This window comes from Tasmannia lanceolata, unplaced genomic scaffold (assembly GCF_043159265.1).
Source record: "Tasmannia lanceolata isolate RefF3 unplaced genomic scaffold, GAP_Taslan_0.1 ptg000023l, whole genome shotgun sequence".
Classification (NCBI taxonomy): domain Eukaryota; kingdom Viridiplantae; phylum Streptophyta; class Magnoliopsida; order Canellales; family Winteraceae; genus Tasmannia; species Tasmannia lanceolata.
The window spans coordinates 455,970-474,125 of NW_027518700.1; the positions used below are offsets into that span (position 1 = coordinate 455,970).

The 18,156-nt window shown below is 46.2% G+C and overlaps 1 protein-coding gene across 2 annotated transcripts in view; it reads right to left on the reverse strand.

Annotated features, from left to right (window-relative positions):
• The window catches only part of LOC143855700 (sodium/hydrogen exchanger 6-like), a 62,012-nt gene that overhangs the window by 5,524 nt on the left and 38,332 nt on the right, over positions 1-18,156 (reverse strand). For both annotated transcript variants that reach the window (XM_077365776.1, XM_077365775.1), the window contains exon 19: positions 17,888-17,971. In XM_077365776.1, coding sequence (XP_077221891.1) covers positions 17,888-17,971 — 84 coding nt within the window. The remainder of the gene's footprint in view (positions 1-17,887; positions 17,972-18,156) is intronic.

Sequence of the window (18,156 nt, forward strand, 5' to 3'; positions counted from 1 at the left end):
AGGTTTCCAAAAAACCTAAAAAGAAATCTTTCCTAATTCTTGGTTCCAAACCAATTGTATGTCTTGGGCAACAAGGCAACTTTCACACTTGTTGAGAGAGAAGTTGGGAAGAGAAAAAGTGAGTTCGGGAGATGATCTCCCCCTCACTATTATATTTATTAATAATGAATAAGCATAATTACAACTATGTCCTCAGGCTTATTACATATATCCAACACTCCCCCTCAAGCTGGAATGTAGATATTATACATTCCTAGCTTGCTACAAATATCATTCAACTTTGACTTAGGCAAGGGTTTTGTAAAAATGTCATCAAACTGGCCACGGATCGAGTAAAAGAAACTTGTATCCCCCCTTATAAATTTTCTGACGAATAAAGTGGTAATCCACCGCTATATGCTTAGTTCTCTCATGGAAAACAGGATTAGTGGCTATGTGAATTGCAGCTTTATTATCACAATAAAGCTGAGCTGAAGAACAAGGAAAACCAATCTCTGTCATGAGGGAACGTAACCAAAGGAGCTCCCCACTAGTATAGGACATAGCTCGATATTCTGCCTCAGCACTTAACTTCGAAACAACTTCTTGCATCTTACTTTTCCAAGACACTATATTGCCCCCAACAAATGTACACTAGCCCGTGGTTGATCTCCTATCTGCTGGATATCCTGCCCAATCTTGCATCACAATAGCCTTCTACTCTAACATGTCTATTTTTCTTGAATAGTAGTCCTTTCCCTGGTGCTCCTTTCAAATAGCAGAGAATCTGAACTACTGTTGTCCAGTGAGAAGTAGGAGGAACACTCATGAACTAACTAACTACTTCAACTGCATAGGAGATATCTGGGCGAGTAACTGTGAGATATATGAGCTTACCAATTGTCGTCTATATCTGTAAGAGTCTTCCAACAGATCTCCTTCCTCTGGAATAAGCTTCACACTAGGATCCATAGGCGCAGATATAGGCTTTATTCCAAGATTTCTTATTTCTTCCAGTAGATCTAATACATACTTTCTTTGTGATAGAGATATTCCTTGCGAGGAAGCCACCTCTATCCCTAGAAAGTATCTAAGCCGACCCAAATCCTTTGTAGCAAACTCTGTGTGTAAGAAACTCTTCAATCTCTGAATTCCACCTGAGTTGTTTCTTGTAATAATGATGTCATCAACATACACAATCAGAAGGATGCACCCTGCAGAGGAGTTATGATTGAATACTGAATGGTCTACTGCACACTGTCGAAGACCAAAACGAATGACAGCCTCACTGAATCGGCCAATCCATGCTCTTGGGGACTGTTTCAAGCCATATAAGGATTTCTTAAGGTGACAAACAGAGGACATCTCCCCCTGAGCAGCATACCCTGAAGGCTGCTCCATATAAACCCCCTCCTGTAGATCGCCATGGAGAAAGGCATTTTTCACATCAAGTTGATGCAGAGGCCAACCATGATTAGCTACCATGGATAGTGATGGGGTATAAAACCAGCAGCCTGTTAGCTGTCGACACGTGGCCCAAAGGGGGCCCACCGCAAATCTCACGTCAGCAGGGGTAAGTGATGGGGTATAGAAACAGCAGCCTGTTAGCTGTCGACACGTGGCCCAAGGGGGCCCACCGCAAATCTCACGTCAGCAGGGGTAGTTTGGTAATTAGCAGGGGTAGTTTGGTAATTACAGCATAGTAGGTGAGCTCGAACCTATGGCTGGCCGACACCTGTCCTGGAGCAATAACTCCCCAACTACCCCAGTTTTCCCTCTATAAAAGGGCTTCCAAAGCTCATAAACAAGGGTAATAACTTCTCACCCACCACTCTAAAACTCGCTCTGCACTCCTGCTCATACTGACTTGAGTGTCGAAGGGCCTGTCCGGAGTAACACTCCGGGTTGGTCATTCTGACCTCGTTTGCTCTTTACGCAGGACTCAGCTACTCAGCTCTCTCACCTCGGTTTCTCGAGTCCTCTAGCTCGGCTCTTACGTCACTGTCATATCTGTTACCGATTTTAGGCCTAACAGATTGGCGCCATCCGTGGGACCGCGAACTAAAAGCTGTTCAGATCCCTTATAAAAATGGCAGGACTGAAGAGTGCCCGGGTACCGACTGCAAGGGCTACCCGAGTCGCGCTACCTCGCAGGACTCGGAGTGAGCGAATCGCCTCACAGGTGGTGGCTACCTCTGCTATAGCCGAACAGAGCCCGGCCCGTTCGGACCACCTCAATCCTACTCCTACTCCGGATCAAGTTCAAGCTCTTTTTCAGCAGATGACTGCCCTTGTTGGTCAGTACCAGCAACTACTCCAGGCGCCTCCCCAACCTCCCCCAGAAGCTTCACGACCTGTCCAAGAAAGGTCAAATATCAACAGGGGAGAGTCAGCGCGCCGCGGTGAGGACCGAACTCACCACTCCACGAGGCAAGTCCAGCACTCCAGAGCCAGGCACGCCCACACAGAACCTCACCACCACCGGAAATCACGGTCACGCTCTGCACGAAAGCATCGGGCCCAGGAAGACCGCGTGCCACAGGAAAAACTCTGGCCTCGTCGTAGGAGTCCAGAAAGCCAGTCTGGCTCCGCAGCGAGCCTATCGGTGGAGAGAAACAGGTCACCAGACCGTAGAGCTGATCCGATGCTACAGAGGATGGAAGAAATGGACCACCAAATAGAAGAGCTGGCAAAGGATCAGAGCCGGCCCGCTTCTAGGGCGTTCTCAAGCAGAACGCCGTTCACCGACGACGTCATGGGTGCCCCAGCACCCAGAGGATTTAAAATGCCAACCGTCCCGCAGTACGACGGAACCACTGACCCTGTAGACCACTTGGAGACGTTCAGGACAATGATGCTCCTCCACGGTGCGTCGGACGGCTTCCTCTGCAGAGCATTCCCGACGACACTGACTGGTGCAGCAAGGGACTGGTACTCGAGGATCAAACCAAACTCCATCAGCAACTTCGATGACTTCGGGGACGATCTGGTCCGCCACTTCATGAGCAGCCGTAGGCCAAGGAAAACAACAGCATCCTTGATGGCCTTGCGGAAGGAGGATAATGAACCTCTGAAAGCCTTCGTCAGCCGCTTCAACAGGGAGGCACTCCAAGTGCCAAATCTAGATCCCTCAGCCGCTACAAACGCGCTTCTCGCAGGTGCTAGATCTACTGATTTCCGCCGAGAAGTGGCCCGCCAGAATCCGCACTCACTAGCAGATCTAATGGCCGGGGCAAAGGAATATAAATCAGTGGAAGAGACACTGGCGGCCCTGGACTCAAATCGGAGGATAACCTCTGAAGACAAGAACCCTACCAACCAGCGTAGGGATGACAAGGCCGCCAGAAGAGAAAAGTCCCCCCAGAGGAGGGAGGAGAACTTTACCCCTTTCAACACCTCCCGGAGACACATACTGGCCGCTATCAGTAAAGAAGAATTCATAAAGTGGCCGACCAGAATGATCTCCAAGGGAAACAGGAGAGACAAGTCGAAGTACTGTCGGTTCCACAGGGACCACGGTCACGACACGGATGAATGTTGGCAGCTCAAGGAAGAAATTGAGCAGTTGATTGGCCGGGGCTATTTGAAAAAATGCATCCGAAGCGACAGCCACAGAACTGAGCGCAAGAGGAAAAGTCCCCAGGGCCAGAGCCCTCGGCGGTCGCCGCCGCCCCTGCCCGGGGTCAATCTCCTCCGCCATCCAGTCCACCACCAGAGGCACACCGATCCCAGCCAAGGGGTGTCATCGGCACGATTATGGGCGGACCCGCCGTAGGGGGCACATCGTCTGCTGCAAGAAAAGCATACGCACGCCGAGTCAACGCCGTGCACACATGCAGCAAGAAGATGAAGACTGACAATGAGATCTCCTTTTAGGACGCGGACCTCGACAACTTGATACTGCCACATGACGATGCACTGGTCTTAACCATGCTCGTCGCAAATTGAGAGTTGAAGAAAATCCTGGTTGACAACGGGAGTTCGACTGACATCTTGTACTATCATGCTTTCGAGAGAATGATGATAGGAGACGACCGCTTAAGGCCGGTGAACTCAGATCTGTTCGGTTTCTCAGGAGAGGTCGTCAAGGTAGAGGGACAGATTGAACTCCCAGTCCTAGTAGGAGAGCCGCTCTGCCAAGCTTTTGCCATGGTCAACTTCCTGGTAGTGAGGGCCACTTCAGTCTATAACGCTATCTTGGGACGGCCTGGCTAGAACCTGATCCGCGCCGTTGCTTCGGCGTATCACCAGAAGATTAAATTCATAACACCAAACGGTGTGGGAGAAGTACGGGGAGACCAACCTCAGTCCAGAGAGTGCTACGCCATGGCACTAAAAGGCAAGAGTGCGGTGGAATCGCTGCCAATTGAGCTGCTAGATCTGAGGGATGAAGCCCAGGGGACTGAGCCCGCTGATGACCTCATCTCCATCCCTTTGTGCGAAAATGATAAGGAGAAAATCGTTCAGATCGGCTCCTCTCTAAGCAGCAGCACCCGGCACAGCCTCACCCAATTTCTTCAAGACAACGCAGATGTCTTCGCGTGGGCTCCCATGGACATGCCCGGTATAGACCCGAAGGTCAGCACGCACAGACTTGATGTTGACCCAACCTGCAGGCCGGTGAAGCAGAAAAGAAGACACTTCGCCCTCGAAAGACGGCAGGTGATCAAAGAAGAAGTGGAGAGACTCTTGAGAGCTGACTTCATTCGAGAAATTCAATACCCGGACTGGTTGGCAGACGTAGTCCTGGTAAAGAAGACAAATGGAAAGGGGAGGACCTGCGTGGATTTCACTGATCTGAACAAAGCCTGTCCCAAGGACAGCTATCCGCTCCCAAAAATCGATCAGCTCATTGATGCCACTGCAGGTCACGAACAGCTGAGCTTCAAGGACGCCTTCTCCGGATATAATAAGATCAGAATGTATGAGTCAGATATACCGAAGACTTCCTTTGTAACAGACCAGGGGACCTACTGCTACCGTGTCATGCCCTTCGATCTTAAAAACGTCGGGGCCACGTATCAGAGGCTCGTGAACAAGCTCTTCCGGAATCAGATCGGCCGCAATATGGAAGTCTATGTCAACGACATGCTGGTCAAAAGCCGAAGTGCACAAGATCACGTCTCCGACTTAAAAGAAACATTTCAAGTCCTGAGAGAGCATAAGATGAAGCTCAATCCCGCCAAGTGCACCTTCGGCGTCGGCTCGGGAAAATTCTTAGGGTTTATGGTAAGGCAAAGAGGGATAGAGGCCAATCCAGAAAAGATCAAGGCCGTGGTGGAGCTCACTCCACCAAAAACCATCAGAGAAGTGCAGCAACTGACAGGAATGGTGGCCGCGCTGGGGCGCTTCATCTCAAAGTCTGCAGAGAGGTGCCTGCCCTTCTTCAACGCAGTCAAAGGACTCAAGACAGCGCCCTGGACAGAGGAGTGCCAGGCCGCATTCGAGGAGTTAAAGCAATATTTGTCCTCTCCACCACTATTGACAAAGCAGGAACCAGGCGAGGAGCTACTCTTGTATCTGTCCGTGAGCACCCTGGCTCTAGCAGCTGTCCTAGTTCGTGAACAGCACAGCCAACAAAAACCAATCTACTATGTTAGCAAGGTCTTGCATGATGCCGAAATCAGATACCAGCGGGTCGAGAAATTGGCATACGCCCTGATCACGGCAGCCCGGAAGTTGAGGTCGTATTTTCAAGCCCACACAATAAAGGTCTTGACCGATCAACCGCTCGGGCAAGTTCTCTATAAGCCAGACACCTCAGGACAGCTAGTGAAATGGGCCATGGAGCTGAGTGAATTCGATATCCAGTACGTGCCAAGGCCAGCAATCAAGGCACAAGTACTGGCAGACTTCGTGGCTGAATGCACCATCCCCCAGCAGATCACCGAATCCGAAGTTGTCCAAACCCCAGCTGTGGAAAAGGTAATCACGAATGAGGAGCGACCGGAAGATGGAACTGAAGAAGAAATCATCTCCATACCAGCAGAACAGGATCCATCGCCCGCCGGACCACTTTGGGAAGTATACGTGGACGGATCTTCAAACAAGGGTGGCTGTGGAGCCGGTCTGGTTTTAACCGGGCCTGATAACTTCACTTTAGACTACGCCCTGAGGTTCGGATTCCGCACATCCAACAATGAAGCTGAATATGAAGCCCTCCTCGCCGGAATAAATCTCGCAGTCCAAACAGGCGCCCAAATACTGAAAGCCTACTGTGACTCTCAGCTGGTTGCAAACCGGATTCAAGGGGTCTATAAGGCCCGCGACGAGCGCATGATCAAATACCTCTCCAAGGTCCGTCAGTTGTCCAGCAAGTTCAAAAGTTTTGAGGTCATCAGAATCCCCAGAACAGAAAATACAAAAGCAGATGTGCTATCTAAGCTGGCCGCGTCCAGGTACACAACTCTCGGGAATATATGTATGGAATTTCTCCAGAAATCCAGTATCGAAAATAAGGTCGCTGAAGCGATGCAAGTGGAGCACGAGTCCTGCTGGATGGACGAGATCATCGACTACCTACGTAGTGGAAAACTACTTGAAGCGAAGAAAGAAAGAAGCCCGCAAAGTGACACAAAGAGCAGCCCGGTTTTCCCTGGATAGTGAGAGCCTGTTCAAAAGGTCCTACACCCTCCCGTACCTAAAGTGCCTCCGGCCCAGCGATGTCGCGTACGCCTTGCAAGAGACAAATGAAGGTATTTGCGGTGAGCATCTAGGGGGCAAGGCCCTGGCGATCAAAGTGTTGCTGAGAGCTCTGTACTGGCCCACATTAAGACAAGACGCGCTGACCCTGGTCAAGAAGTGCGAGAGATGCCAAAAGTTCTCTCCCACCATTCACCAGCCTGCTGTGTCTATGGCCCCGATTATCAGCCCACTCCCCTTCGCAGTTTGGGGGATGGACATCTTGGGCCCCTTTCCACCGGCCTCCGGAAGGCGCGCGTTCGTAGTAGTGGCCATTGATTATTTTACCAAATGGGTGGAGGCTGAACCTCTAGCCCAGATCACAGAGCAGAACGTGCAGAACTTCTTCTGGAAGTCAGTGGTTTGCAGATTTGGGATCTCACGCGTCTTGATAACAGATAACGGTAAACAGTTCGACTGCCAGAACTTTCGAAAGTTCTGCTCCGACTTGAAGATCGAGCAGAGGTTTACTTCAGTAGCGCACCCGCAGACCAATGGGCAGACAGAGGTGACAAATAGAATCCTACTGCAGGGGATAAAGAAGAGACTGGACGAAAAAGCTGACTGGTGGGCAGACGAGCTCTATCATGTCTTGTGGGCGTATCGCACCACCCCGCGCACACCAACGGGGGAGTCACCATTCAACTTGTCCTTTGGAACAGAGGCAGTCATACCGGTCGATGTAGGCACCCCGTCTCCCAGAGTCACCAACTTCAATGAACAGCTCAATGGTGACGGGCTCCGCGCAAATCTCGATTTATTGGAGGAAGCCAGGGAAGAATCCTGAATCAGAGTCGCCGCCTACAAGCAGAAAGTGTCCAACTATCATGACTCCAAGGTGCGCCCCAGAGAATTCCGAGCAGGGAATCTGGTCTTAAGGAAAGCCGCTATCTCCCAACCAAAGAAGGCCGGAAAACTCTCCCCGACCTGGGAGGGGCCGCACCGAATAAAAGAGGTGATTCGCCCGGGAAGTTATAAGCTGGAAACGCCAGAGGAGCACCTATTACCCCATGCTTGGAACTCCAAGAATCTCCGGAAATACTATCAGTAGTAAGCTGCGCGGCGTAAAAGTGACTTTGTAAATATATACTGAATGTGAATGAAAGAAGCTCTTTTTGCAAATCTCTTCGTACTCCTTGGAAACCCAGTTCACTAAAACTAGGGTACTCGACGCTTGGTTCGCCACGGCTCGCCTCCGCCAAGACCGGGAGCGCACTCCTAGTCCGGAACCAGTCCGGATGCAAAAACCAAAGCTCCTCGGAAACCCAGTTCGCTAAAATTTGGGTACTCATCAAATTGGAAACCCAGTTCACTAAAACTAGGGTACTCGACGCTTGGTTCGCCACGGCTCGTCTCCGCAAAGACCGGGAGCGTACTCCTGGTCCGGGACCAGTCCGGATGCAAAAATCAAAGCTCCTCGGAAACCCAGTTCGCTAAAACTTGGGTACTCATCAAATTGGAAACCCAGTTCACTAAAACTAGGGTAGTCGACGCTTGGTTCGCCACGACTCGTCTCCGCAAAGACCGGGAGCGCACTGCTGGTCCGGAACCAGTCTGGATGCAAAAACCAAAGCTCCTCGGAAACCCAGTTCGCTAAAACTTGGGTACTCATCAAATTGGAAACCCAGTTCACTAAAACTAGGGTACACGACGCTTGGTTCGCCACGGCTCGTCTCCGCAAAGACCGGGAGCGCACTCCTGGTCCGGAACCAGTCCGGATGCAAAAACCAAAGCTCCTCAGAAACCCAGTTCGCTAAAACTTGGGTACTCATCAAATTGGAAACCCAGTTCACTAAAACTAGGGTACTCGACGCTTGGTTCGCCACGGGTCTTCCAAGAGATCTCCTTCCTCTGGAATAAGCTTCACACTAGGATCCATAGGCGCAAATATAGGCTTTATTCCAAGATTTCTTGTTTCTTCCAGTAGGTCTAATCCATGCTTTCTTTGTGATAGAGATATTCCTTGCGAGGAAGCCACCTCTATCCCTAGAAAGTATCTAAGCCGACCCAAATCCTTTGTAGCAAACTCTGTGTGTAAGAAACTCTTCAATCTCTGAATTCCACCTGAGTTGTTTCTTGTAATAATGATGTCATCAACATACACAATCAGAAGGATGCACCCTGCAGAGGAGTTATGACTGAATACTGAATGGTCTACTGCACACTGTCGAAGACCAAAACGAATGACAGCCTCACTGAATCGGCCAATCCATGCTCTTGGAGACTGTTTCAAGCCATATAAGGATTTCTTAAGGTGACAAACAGAGGACATCTCCCCCTGAGCATCATACCCTGGAGGCTGCTCCATATAAACCCCCTCCTGTAGATCGCTATGGAGAAAGGCATTTTTCACATCAAGTTGATGCAGAGGCCAACCATGATTAGCTACCATGGATAGTGATGGGGTATAAAAACAGCAGCCTGTTAGCTGTCGACACGTGGCCCAAAGGGGGCCCACCGCAAATCTCACGTCAGCAGGGGTAGTTTGGTAATTACAGCAGAGTAGGTGAGCTCGAACCTATGGCTGGCCGACACCTGTCCTGGAGCAATAACTCCCCAACTACCCCAGTTTTCCCTCTATAAAAGGGCTTCCAAAGCTCATAAACAAGGGTAATAACTATTCACCCACCACTCTAAAACTCGCTCTGCACTCCTGCTCATACTGACTTGAGTGTCGAAGGGCCTGTCCGGAGTAACACTCCGGGTTGGTCATTCTGACCTCGTTTGCTCTTTACGCAGGACTCAGCTACTCAGCTCTCTCACCTCGGTTTCTCGAGTCCTCCAGCTCGGCTCTTACGTCACTGTCACATCTGTTACCGATTTTAGGCCTAACAGATAGTATGATACGAACTGAAGGAATCTTGGTCACAGGGGAGAAAGTCTCATGATAGTCAACCCCAAATGTCTGAGTGTACCCCTTGGCAACCAGACGTGCTTTCAAAAGTTCAACCTTCCCATCAGGTAAATACTTAATGGAGAAGACCCAACGACAACCAACTGGTCTAGCCCCAGCTGGAAGAGGAACAAGGTCCCATGTCTGGTTGGATCGAAGTGCCCCCATTTCTAGATCCATAGCAGTTCGCCAGCCCGGATGTTGAAGAGTCTCCTGTAATGACTTGGGTAACTCTACAGAGGACAAGGAAGAAACAAAGGCTTGAAAAGAAGACGTCACTCGATCATAAGAAACAAAATGAGAAATATGATAGGCTGTAGAATGAGACCTAGTACGAGAAGCAATGGGAGAATCAGAAGTGATGACATATGGTGGTAAAGAAGATACCTCAGTAGGTATGAGTGGGACCTCGATTGTAGCAGGCAATGGATGAGGAGAAGGAGGTAGGGGCGATTCTTCTGCAATCGTCGCTGATATTCTTTTGTAACTAGTGGGCGAACCAGTGGAACTGATGAAGAGGGTGACGGTCCTGAGAGCGGCGCAGGCTGGAGTGGTACCCGTACAGATTCAGAAAGCGAAGGAAGGAACAATGGTACCTCATCCGGAATGGAACTAGGAATAGAGGAAGTCGAAGGACCAAAAAAGGTTTTTGATTCAAAGAATGTCACATCTGCAGAGACAAACCATCGTCGTAAGTGAGGACTATAACAACGGTAACCTTTCTGAGTCTTAGAATATCCCAGAAAGACACAACGTTCTGACCTAGGATCAAATTTGTCCCTACCAGGTCCAAGAAGGTGGACGAAACAGACACACCCAAATACATGAGGGAGGAGAGGGAAAGGATCCTCTGTTGAGGATACAACAGATGAAAAGGAGAGGAACCACGAAGGACAGAAGATGGAAGACGATTTGCAAGAAAACAAGATGTCAATACGGCCTCTCCCCAAAAAGACTTAGGGACTCGCATTTGAAACAAGAGTGTGTGAGTAACTTCAAGAAGGTATCTCAATTTTCTTTCCGCGACACAATTTTGCTGCAACGTGTAAGCACACGAAGATTGGTGAATAATTCCATGACCTGTAAGATAATCCTCAAAACCATGTGTGGAAGAGAAATATTCGCGAGCATTATCAGTACAAAGACATTTGATATTGCAATTAAACTGGTTCTGTATTTCAACGTGAAATTTCTGAAAGGCATTGAAGACCTGAGAACGGTCTTTCAACAAATATAACCATGTCCTACGGGAATAATCATCAATAAAAACAATGAAATACCGAAATCCATTATTTGACGCGACCCTAGAGGGCCCCCATACATCAAGAATGAACTAAAAGAAAAGGACTATAGACATGACTAAGGACTCGTGAAGGAAAGGACACCCGGTGATGCTTCCCAAGTTCACACGACTCGCACCCGGTGATGCTTCCCAAGTTCACACCCGCTAAAGGGACGGATGACCAAGACGGCAGTGCCACTGATATGCGTCAACTGAGGTGTGCAAGGCTGTAGGAGAACGACTGCAGTCAAGGCGATAGAGACCCTCCACCTCACAACCCGATCCAATCGTCTTCCCAGTCGAAAGATCCTGAAAGACACAATACAATGGATAAAATGAGATGAAGCACTGAAGATGTTTCGTTAATTGGCTAACAGACAATAAGCTAAAAGGAGATTTTGGGACACATAAAACAGATGATAAAGAAATATGAGGCGAAGGACAAACGGTGCTAATACCAATGATGGGGGAAGTGGACCCATCAGCAAGAGTAATGGTTTGAGTTCCTGTCGGAATAGAATGAAAAGAAGAAAGCTGAGAAGAGTTACCAGTAATGTGATTGGAGGCTCCCAAGTCAACAATCCAGGACCCAGAGCTAGAAAGTAAGGTCGTGGGTGAGCTACCTGGCTGAGCAAACCCAGCAATAAGATGGGTGGGTGACATTCTGTCTGAACCGGTGCAGCTCCTTATAATCTGATCGCGTGAAGGTGAAAGACTCATCAGCGGAAGTAGAAACAGGCTGAGGGGTAACACTATTAGCTGGACCAGAAGTCGTGAGATGAGCTGATCGGGGCGATGGTCGAAGGTCTAGATGAAGCGTGTAGCATGTCTCAATCTGGTGGCCATCCCTATGACGGTGGGTACAATAAGGACGGCCACATCCACCACCAACGCGGCCACCTCAAGGCCACGCCCACGAGTCCAAGCAAAGGAGCCACCTCCTCTAGGTGGCCTAGACCCACCAATGCTGTCAGAGGAAACAAGAGCCGAACTCTCAAAGGAAAGGCTGGGAGATGGATCATCAAGGCACTGTTGCGCTCATGAATAGGCCTCTCGCAGGGAAGGAATAGTGCCAGAGCCAAGGATCTGCTGACGGAAATGAGCAAACTCAGGACCCAAGCTCTCAAGATAATGAACCACCCGTATCTGGTCTCGCTGGCGGCAAAGGATATCGATGTCAGACGTGAGGGGTAAGTAAAGTCAAGCTGCTGACATAAGGAGATAAATTGGCCATAATGAGTCTCCAGAGACATGTCACCACGGCGCAGGCGCATCCACTCAGAGTAAGTGGAGCAGATATGTCTGAGGTTCTCAACCCCAGAGTAGGTAACAGCGGTGTGATCCCAGATCTCCTTTGCAATGGGAAGGAGAATCATCATAGACGAAATAGCTGGCGTCATGCTCTACCATAGAAGACTACGAATCAAAGCATCTTCCATTTCCCAACGAGTGAAGGGCGGATCCGTAGGTGAAGGGGGATCCTTACGAAGAAAACTGACATTACCTCGTCCAAGGAGATAGGTCTCAACTGCAACTTTCCATGGTAGGTAATTAGTTCCATCAAACTTGGCAATATTTAATTGTGGGTATGAACCCTCCACAGGTGCCAAGGTAGGATGAGACGATGAAGAAGGAACCGACGGTGTGGAAGAAGCATGAACCTCAATGGTCATGCCAAGAGATGGATCAATGATGACAGAGGGTCCATCAGGACAACAAAGGTCGAGAAACAAAGAAACCACAACCAAGGGCACCAACGAGGAGACGTAGAAAAGATAAAATAGAACTAACTAATCCACCAAGAAGCACATAGAAGGATCGCACAAGAAAAGACTAAGTGCAGAGAGAGACCCATAGAGAGGCTAGGTGAGAACGAAAGACAAAAAAAGAAAATTCTTCAACACATAGATCTATGGAGGCTTACCCGAAAACCCAAGAATTGAGGGGGGCGGAAAAAAAAAATTGGGTTTGGGTGCAAATAAGGGGTAGAAAAAATTTTCTAGGTAAGTTATTTTTGGCGAGGGGGTTGCAAATTCAGAGAGCAAGGAAAAATTTTCCAGGCCGAAAAATTTCATGGGTTGGGGGTTGGGGGGGCAAGCCAGGGTTGGGAGGGTGGCGGCCAAGGAGGAGCCCCAGGGGCCGGGGGAGGGGGCGGCGGGAAGAGGACGAGGGGGCAGAGAGGGGGGCGTGGGAAGAGCGGGGGATCGTGGGTTAGGGTTAGGGTAGAGGTGAGAGTAGAAGGAATTAAGGAAATGATGGTGGATAGGGTTTGGGTTTTGGGAAGATGATGGTGGGAGATGTAGAAGATGGAGGCTATGGATTTCCCTAGGGATCAGAAACCCTAGGGCTCTGATACCATGTTAACTTACCAACTTCTCCAAAAGCTTAAGCTATTGGGGCGTTATTTATCTTTTATACTTTAACACTCCCCCACACGTGTGGCCCACTTGGCAAACACGTGGCACATGTGGTCCCACTTTGGGTCGACCATCGCATGTGGATGTTTGCTATCCGGGAGGTTTGAACTCGAGACCTTTGGCTCTGATACCATGTTGAGAGAGAAGTTGGGAAGAGAAAAAGTGAGTTCGAGAAATGATCTCCCCCTCACTAATATATTTATTAATAATGAATAAGCATAATTACGGGTTAATACATATATCCAACAACACTAAACATACTTATTGATCTAGATCTTTTATGGATCTTGATCTCAATTTCTTTTCTTGATCTTTACTGGATCTTGGTTTTGATCTTTTCTAGATCTTGATCTTCCTTTCTCGTCCTAATCCCAATCATTTCTTGATCTCAATGAGCTTCATCTTTCTTTATCTTAATCCTTCTTTCCTTCATCTCTCCTAGTCTTAGCTGAGATCATCCATTCTTTCCTGCACTCTAGCTTTCTCTCTTTCTACTCTCAACCATTATTTACAGCAGAAGATGAAGGCGCAAAGCCTGGCACGTCACCCCAAGAACAGATCGTTTTCTACTCATTTTAGTAGCCTACCCCCATATTCCCTACCCCAAAAATTTTTCCATCAAATTTACAACTTTAATTTCCCTAATCAGCCCTACGCTTGTCACCCTGAACACTATCCACAGATCATATTATCACGCATTATTTCTTACCTTTCTAGGATAGCATTCGGGCCATAGTTAGGTAGACATTTATAGATCTGATTGCTACAACAGAATTTTAGTTGCGATCTGATTTTATTTCTCATTAATTGTTATTTCCCATTTGGACTTATTATACGAGACTTGCCTGGGTTGTTTAATTTATATAAGATGAACGAACAAAAACTAACAATTTCTACAAGAAGCTAGGCTGATTTAATTATTACGACCTATTTAATCTGACTTTGAAATGCATTTTGCGGTTTTACTAAAATGAGAACTCATATAATGCTCCTAAATTCCTAGAAGTTCACTTGAAAAACCCAGGTTTGCACCAAGATTGGGATATCAAGACTATGAATAGAGCTCTTCTAGGCCACTGGTTGTGGAGTTTTGGAGAGGACAGTTCCAATTTGTGGCAGATTGTGATTAAGGAGAAAAATGGTGCTATGCTTCGGAGGTTGTAATCCACTCGACTGCTATCGAAACACTGAGGACACTATTTAGAGAGATATCAAGAAGGGTTTGCCAGTTTTTCTTGGACGAATCTGATTTGAAGCGTGCAAAAGAGATAGGGTGTTTTTTGGGACCAATGTTACCTATAAAGAGATTCGTTTTGGTACACGGTCTGGGAAAAGGTACGGGGTACAATGGTTAGTGATGTAGGCCAGGGAGAGAAGAGAAGAAAAGGGGGAATAAGGGAGAAGGAGAGAGATCTTTAGGGGAGAAATCTGTAATCAATTCCATTAAGCATCAAAAGTGACCATAAAATCTGTAATTTGACCTATATATTGGCAAACAACAATAATAAGACTAAAATACCGCTGAAATCAATAGAAGACCAAATAACCCTAATAATCACAAATAAATCCCTAAAATACCCCTACAAACAATAAAATATCCCTATGAATAATAAAAATATCCCTCCGAATAATAAATATTCCTACGGGGCCATGGACAATAAAAATATCCTCCCCCCCCCCTGGAGTGCAGCCCCACCTAGAATAGACCCGCAACAGATGTCTATGATCCCTATCAACTCCCCCTGCTAAAAAAAAAACTCTCATCCAAAGAGCGAAGAGTGTGGTACTACTCCAAGATGTCGGGTCCAAATGGCGAATGTCCTCCTCTGTAAGCCAAGTAGTATTAGAATCTGGTCGACGACGCCACTTGACAAGATAGCGCTGAAATCCACGTTGGTGTGACATAACGATCTCATCGGCAAGTATAGCATTGATATGGTCGGCAATAAGTGGTGAAACTGGCAGAACCATGGGCATTGGGGCTGAATCATTTGCATAACCGAGGGATATTTATCATTGATCATTGTGGCATATGCTTAGAAGTGCTTAGAAGCTGGTGAAACAGTGGATTAAATTTTCATTTACCGCAGGACAACTAGAGAGATGGAATTTTGTAAGTGTTGTTCAAGATGAATTGGGTCTTTCAAGAGCACGTAGCGGATTGGATAGAGTGGACCTCCATCCCTTGGCCTAAGAGGGACCGAACTTTGTGGCATATGGATCTTTTAGCGATGGTTTGAATTTTTTTGAAAAGAAACAACCACGTTTTCGAAGGCGTGACTAGAAGCAGTTATAACATCAAACAGAAGATCTTCTCCTTGATAGTGCAATGGGTCGAGGCCCTCTTTGATTTTTAGGCCATATCAAAATCCTCTTTTGTGTAGATCATAGGCTAAGATTTGGATAAGTAAGATCATATCCAACAGGCTGAGTCCATAATGGGCGCTCCCTTGGAAGTGCGAAGCGCAATTTTTATGGCTCGAGCCTTAGGAATCCATGATCAATAGGTTTGTAGGTTCTCATCCTCGAGGTCAATGATGACAATAAGCGGGCTTTTCTGGTCCACTAGGTGAAACCGAATCGAATGATACAGATGTTGGTGAAAATTTAAAATACAATGCTACATCAAAGAGGAAACACTAGAGAAAAGAGAAACATTTTGCATAAAATTCAATTTTAGTAATTAAAAAAAAAAAAACTCTCCAAAGAGAGTATTAATATCATATAAATAGCCTATTTTTGCCTTCAGAACACTTTCTTCCTAGACACAAACATCCTAGATCTTTCCTAAAAAATTTCAAACTTTAAAACACCTTCAAAACAATTATAAATAAGCAGGGTTTTTCCATGAAAACATAGAAGCTTTCCATACTTTCAATTTTAAAATGTTTGTAATTATAAGCCAGTATTATTAAACCTTCCTACTACAGCTTAAACAACCTCAATTCAAAATAGAAACTCTAGAAGCTTTACGAAACCTAATTTCCATCAAAACATGGGCATTCTAAAACCCATATAAATTTTCAAAAGCTCAAATAATATCAAAAAAATAATGAAAAAAATTCTTAATGATAATTCTTCTCCAATTTCTGGTTTGAAGAATCTATGAATCTGCACTGCATCAATATCCTTTCTACTACAACTAGAAAACCACTCGGAGACTAAGAGCAGCAAAGCAAATTGATGATGAGTTCTCTTTTACAACCATAAGACATTTCCATGAGTTGTAATTTAAAATAGTGTTTCAAAACTCGAACTAGTACGAGAACTAAAAGGAAGTCAACTCCAGCAAGTCAAAGATTGACAAGATCAATTTTTCATTAACTAACGCAAGCCAAAGGAGTTTTGATTGACTAGGTAGGAAAAAACTCGGCCACGGACTATAACTCAGCCAACGTAAAAGGCTGTTGTCAAAGATTGACACGATCAATTTTTCATTAACTAGCACAAGCCAAAGGAGTTTTGATTGACTTGGTAGGGATAACTCGTCCACGGACTATAACTCGACAAACGTAAAAGGCAGATGATTTCCGGCGAGTCAATGATTAACTTGTGGAGTTATTAATAGTGAGTTATAAGCAAGAGATTTAAATGACAGAATATAAAGGAAACATTCTTGGAAACGAAGGCAAAGTCCCAGGCACATAAACCAAGCCATGCACAATACAAATTGAACAACAAAAATCCATGCTGGAGTGATGTCAATTTACATGAATTTACCTACATCTCTAGGCACTACATGTGAATTCGACTCCCTAAATTCATATGTTTCACTTTTTGACATTGTAATTTGGTAAATCCCATCTATTATATGTGAGGTATTACAGCATGTTTCATCGGTTGCTTGGTTCAAGTTCACAGTTCGCAACTTTCATAAAGATCTGTACGTTAGGGGTAGGCTTCTTCGGTTTGGAAGTTTGGCTTGCTTTGAGTCCATAATTAATTGTACTTAGGAAAAAATTCAAATCGTTATATATACGAGAGGTGGGAAGTTGAGACTCCAAATTGGAAAGTCAAAAGTGTATATAGGAGCCCAAAACATGTTAACTTGGATTAAAAGTACCTAGAGACTAGAGTCGAATGTTACGCATGGTTAGGTCATGTCACATCAAATTACAAACCATCTTTGTTCTTTCTTTTTTATGCTTGCGGATGTCAATGTGGCACACAAATCTCCTGAATGCAAATGATGTCAAGGACATATCAATGATGGACTTTCTTGCAATAAAAGATGTATGAACCAAAGTGAGCCAGCATTAGTGGGCATGGAGATGAATCCATGGAAACATAGAGTTTATCCTTCCGAGAGGTACATGATTAAAGAAAGATATTTTCCAGGCAACAAATGTTAAAAATAACATCAATGGAGGAAAAGAATGACAATAATGTTCTTACAGAAGAATGGATATAAATGAATAAGATAGAATAAAGCAAAAGAAATAGGTCAGACGTGAGATGAGTTGAAGCTTGAGGGATAGATAGGGTGCGTCACACAAGATCTTAGCACCACAAACATGTGTCTAGTACTCAAAGTTATTGCGGTGGATTTTCCTAAAAAAATTCTTCGGAAGCTTAGGGTTTCCTTGACTACAGTAAACTGCAAGGAAAATGTGTTACTTTTGTCAGGGAACTTACTTCTCCTAGTGGGCCATCATGACCATCACCCACAACATCTAGAGCCTCCAGCATAGTTCCCGTTGACCCTCCAATCAATAAGACCTGCATCATTTCCCTTCATATATCAATGATGAATCAAGTGAATATGATGCGACATATACAACATAAATGACCAACCATGGGAAAAGAATGGATTGCACTTGTAAACAAAAGCTAACATTACTGGAAGTTTAAAAAAAAAAATTGATGACTATCTTAATTTATCAAAGATTTAGAGATTTTGTAGT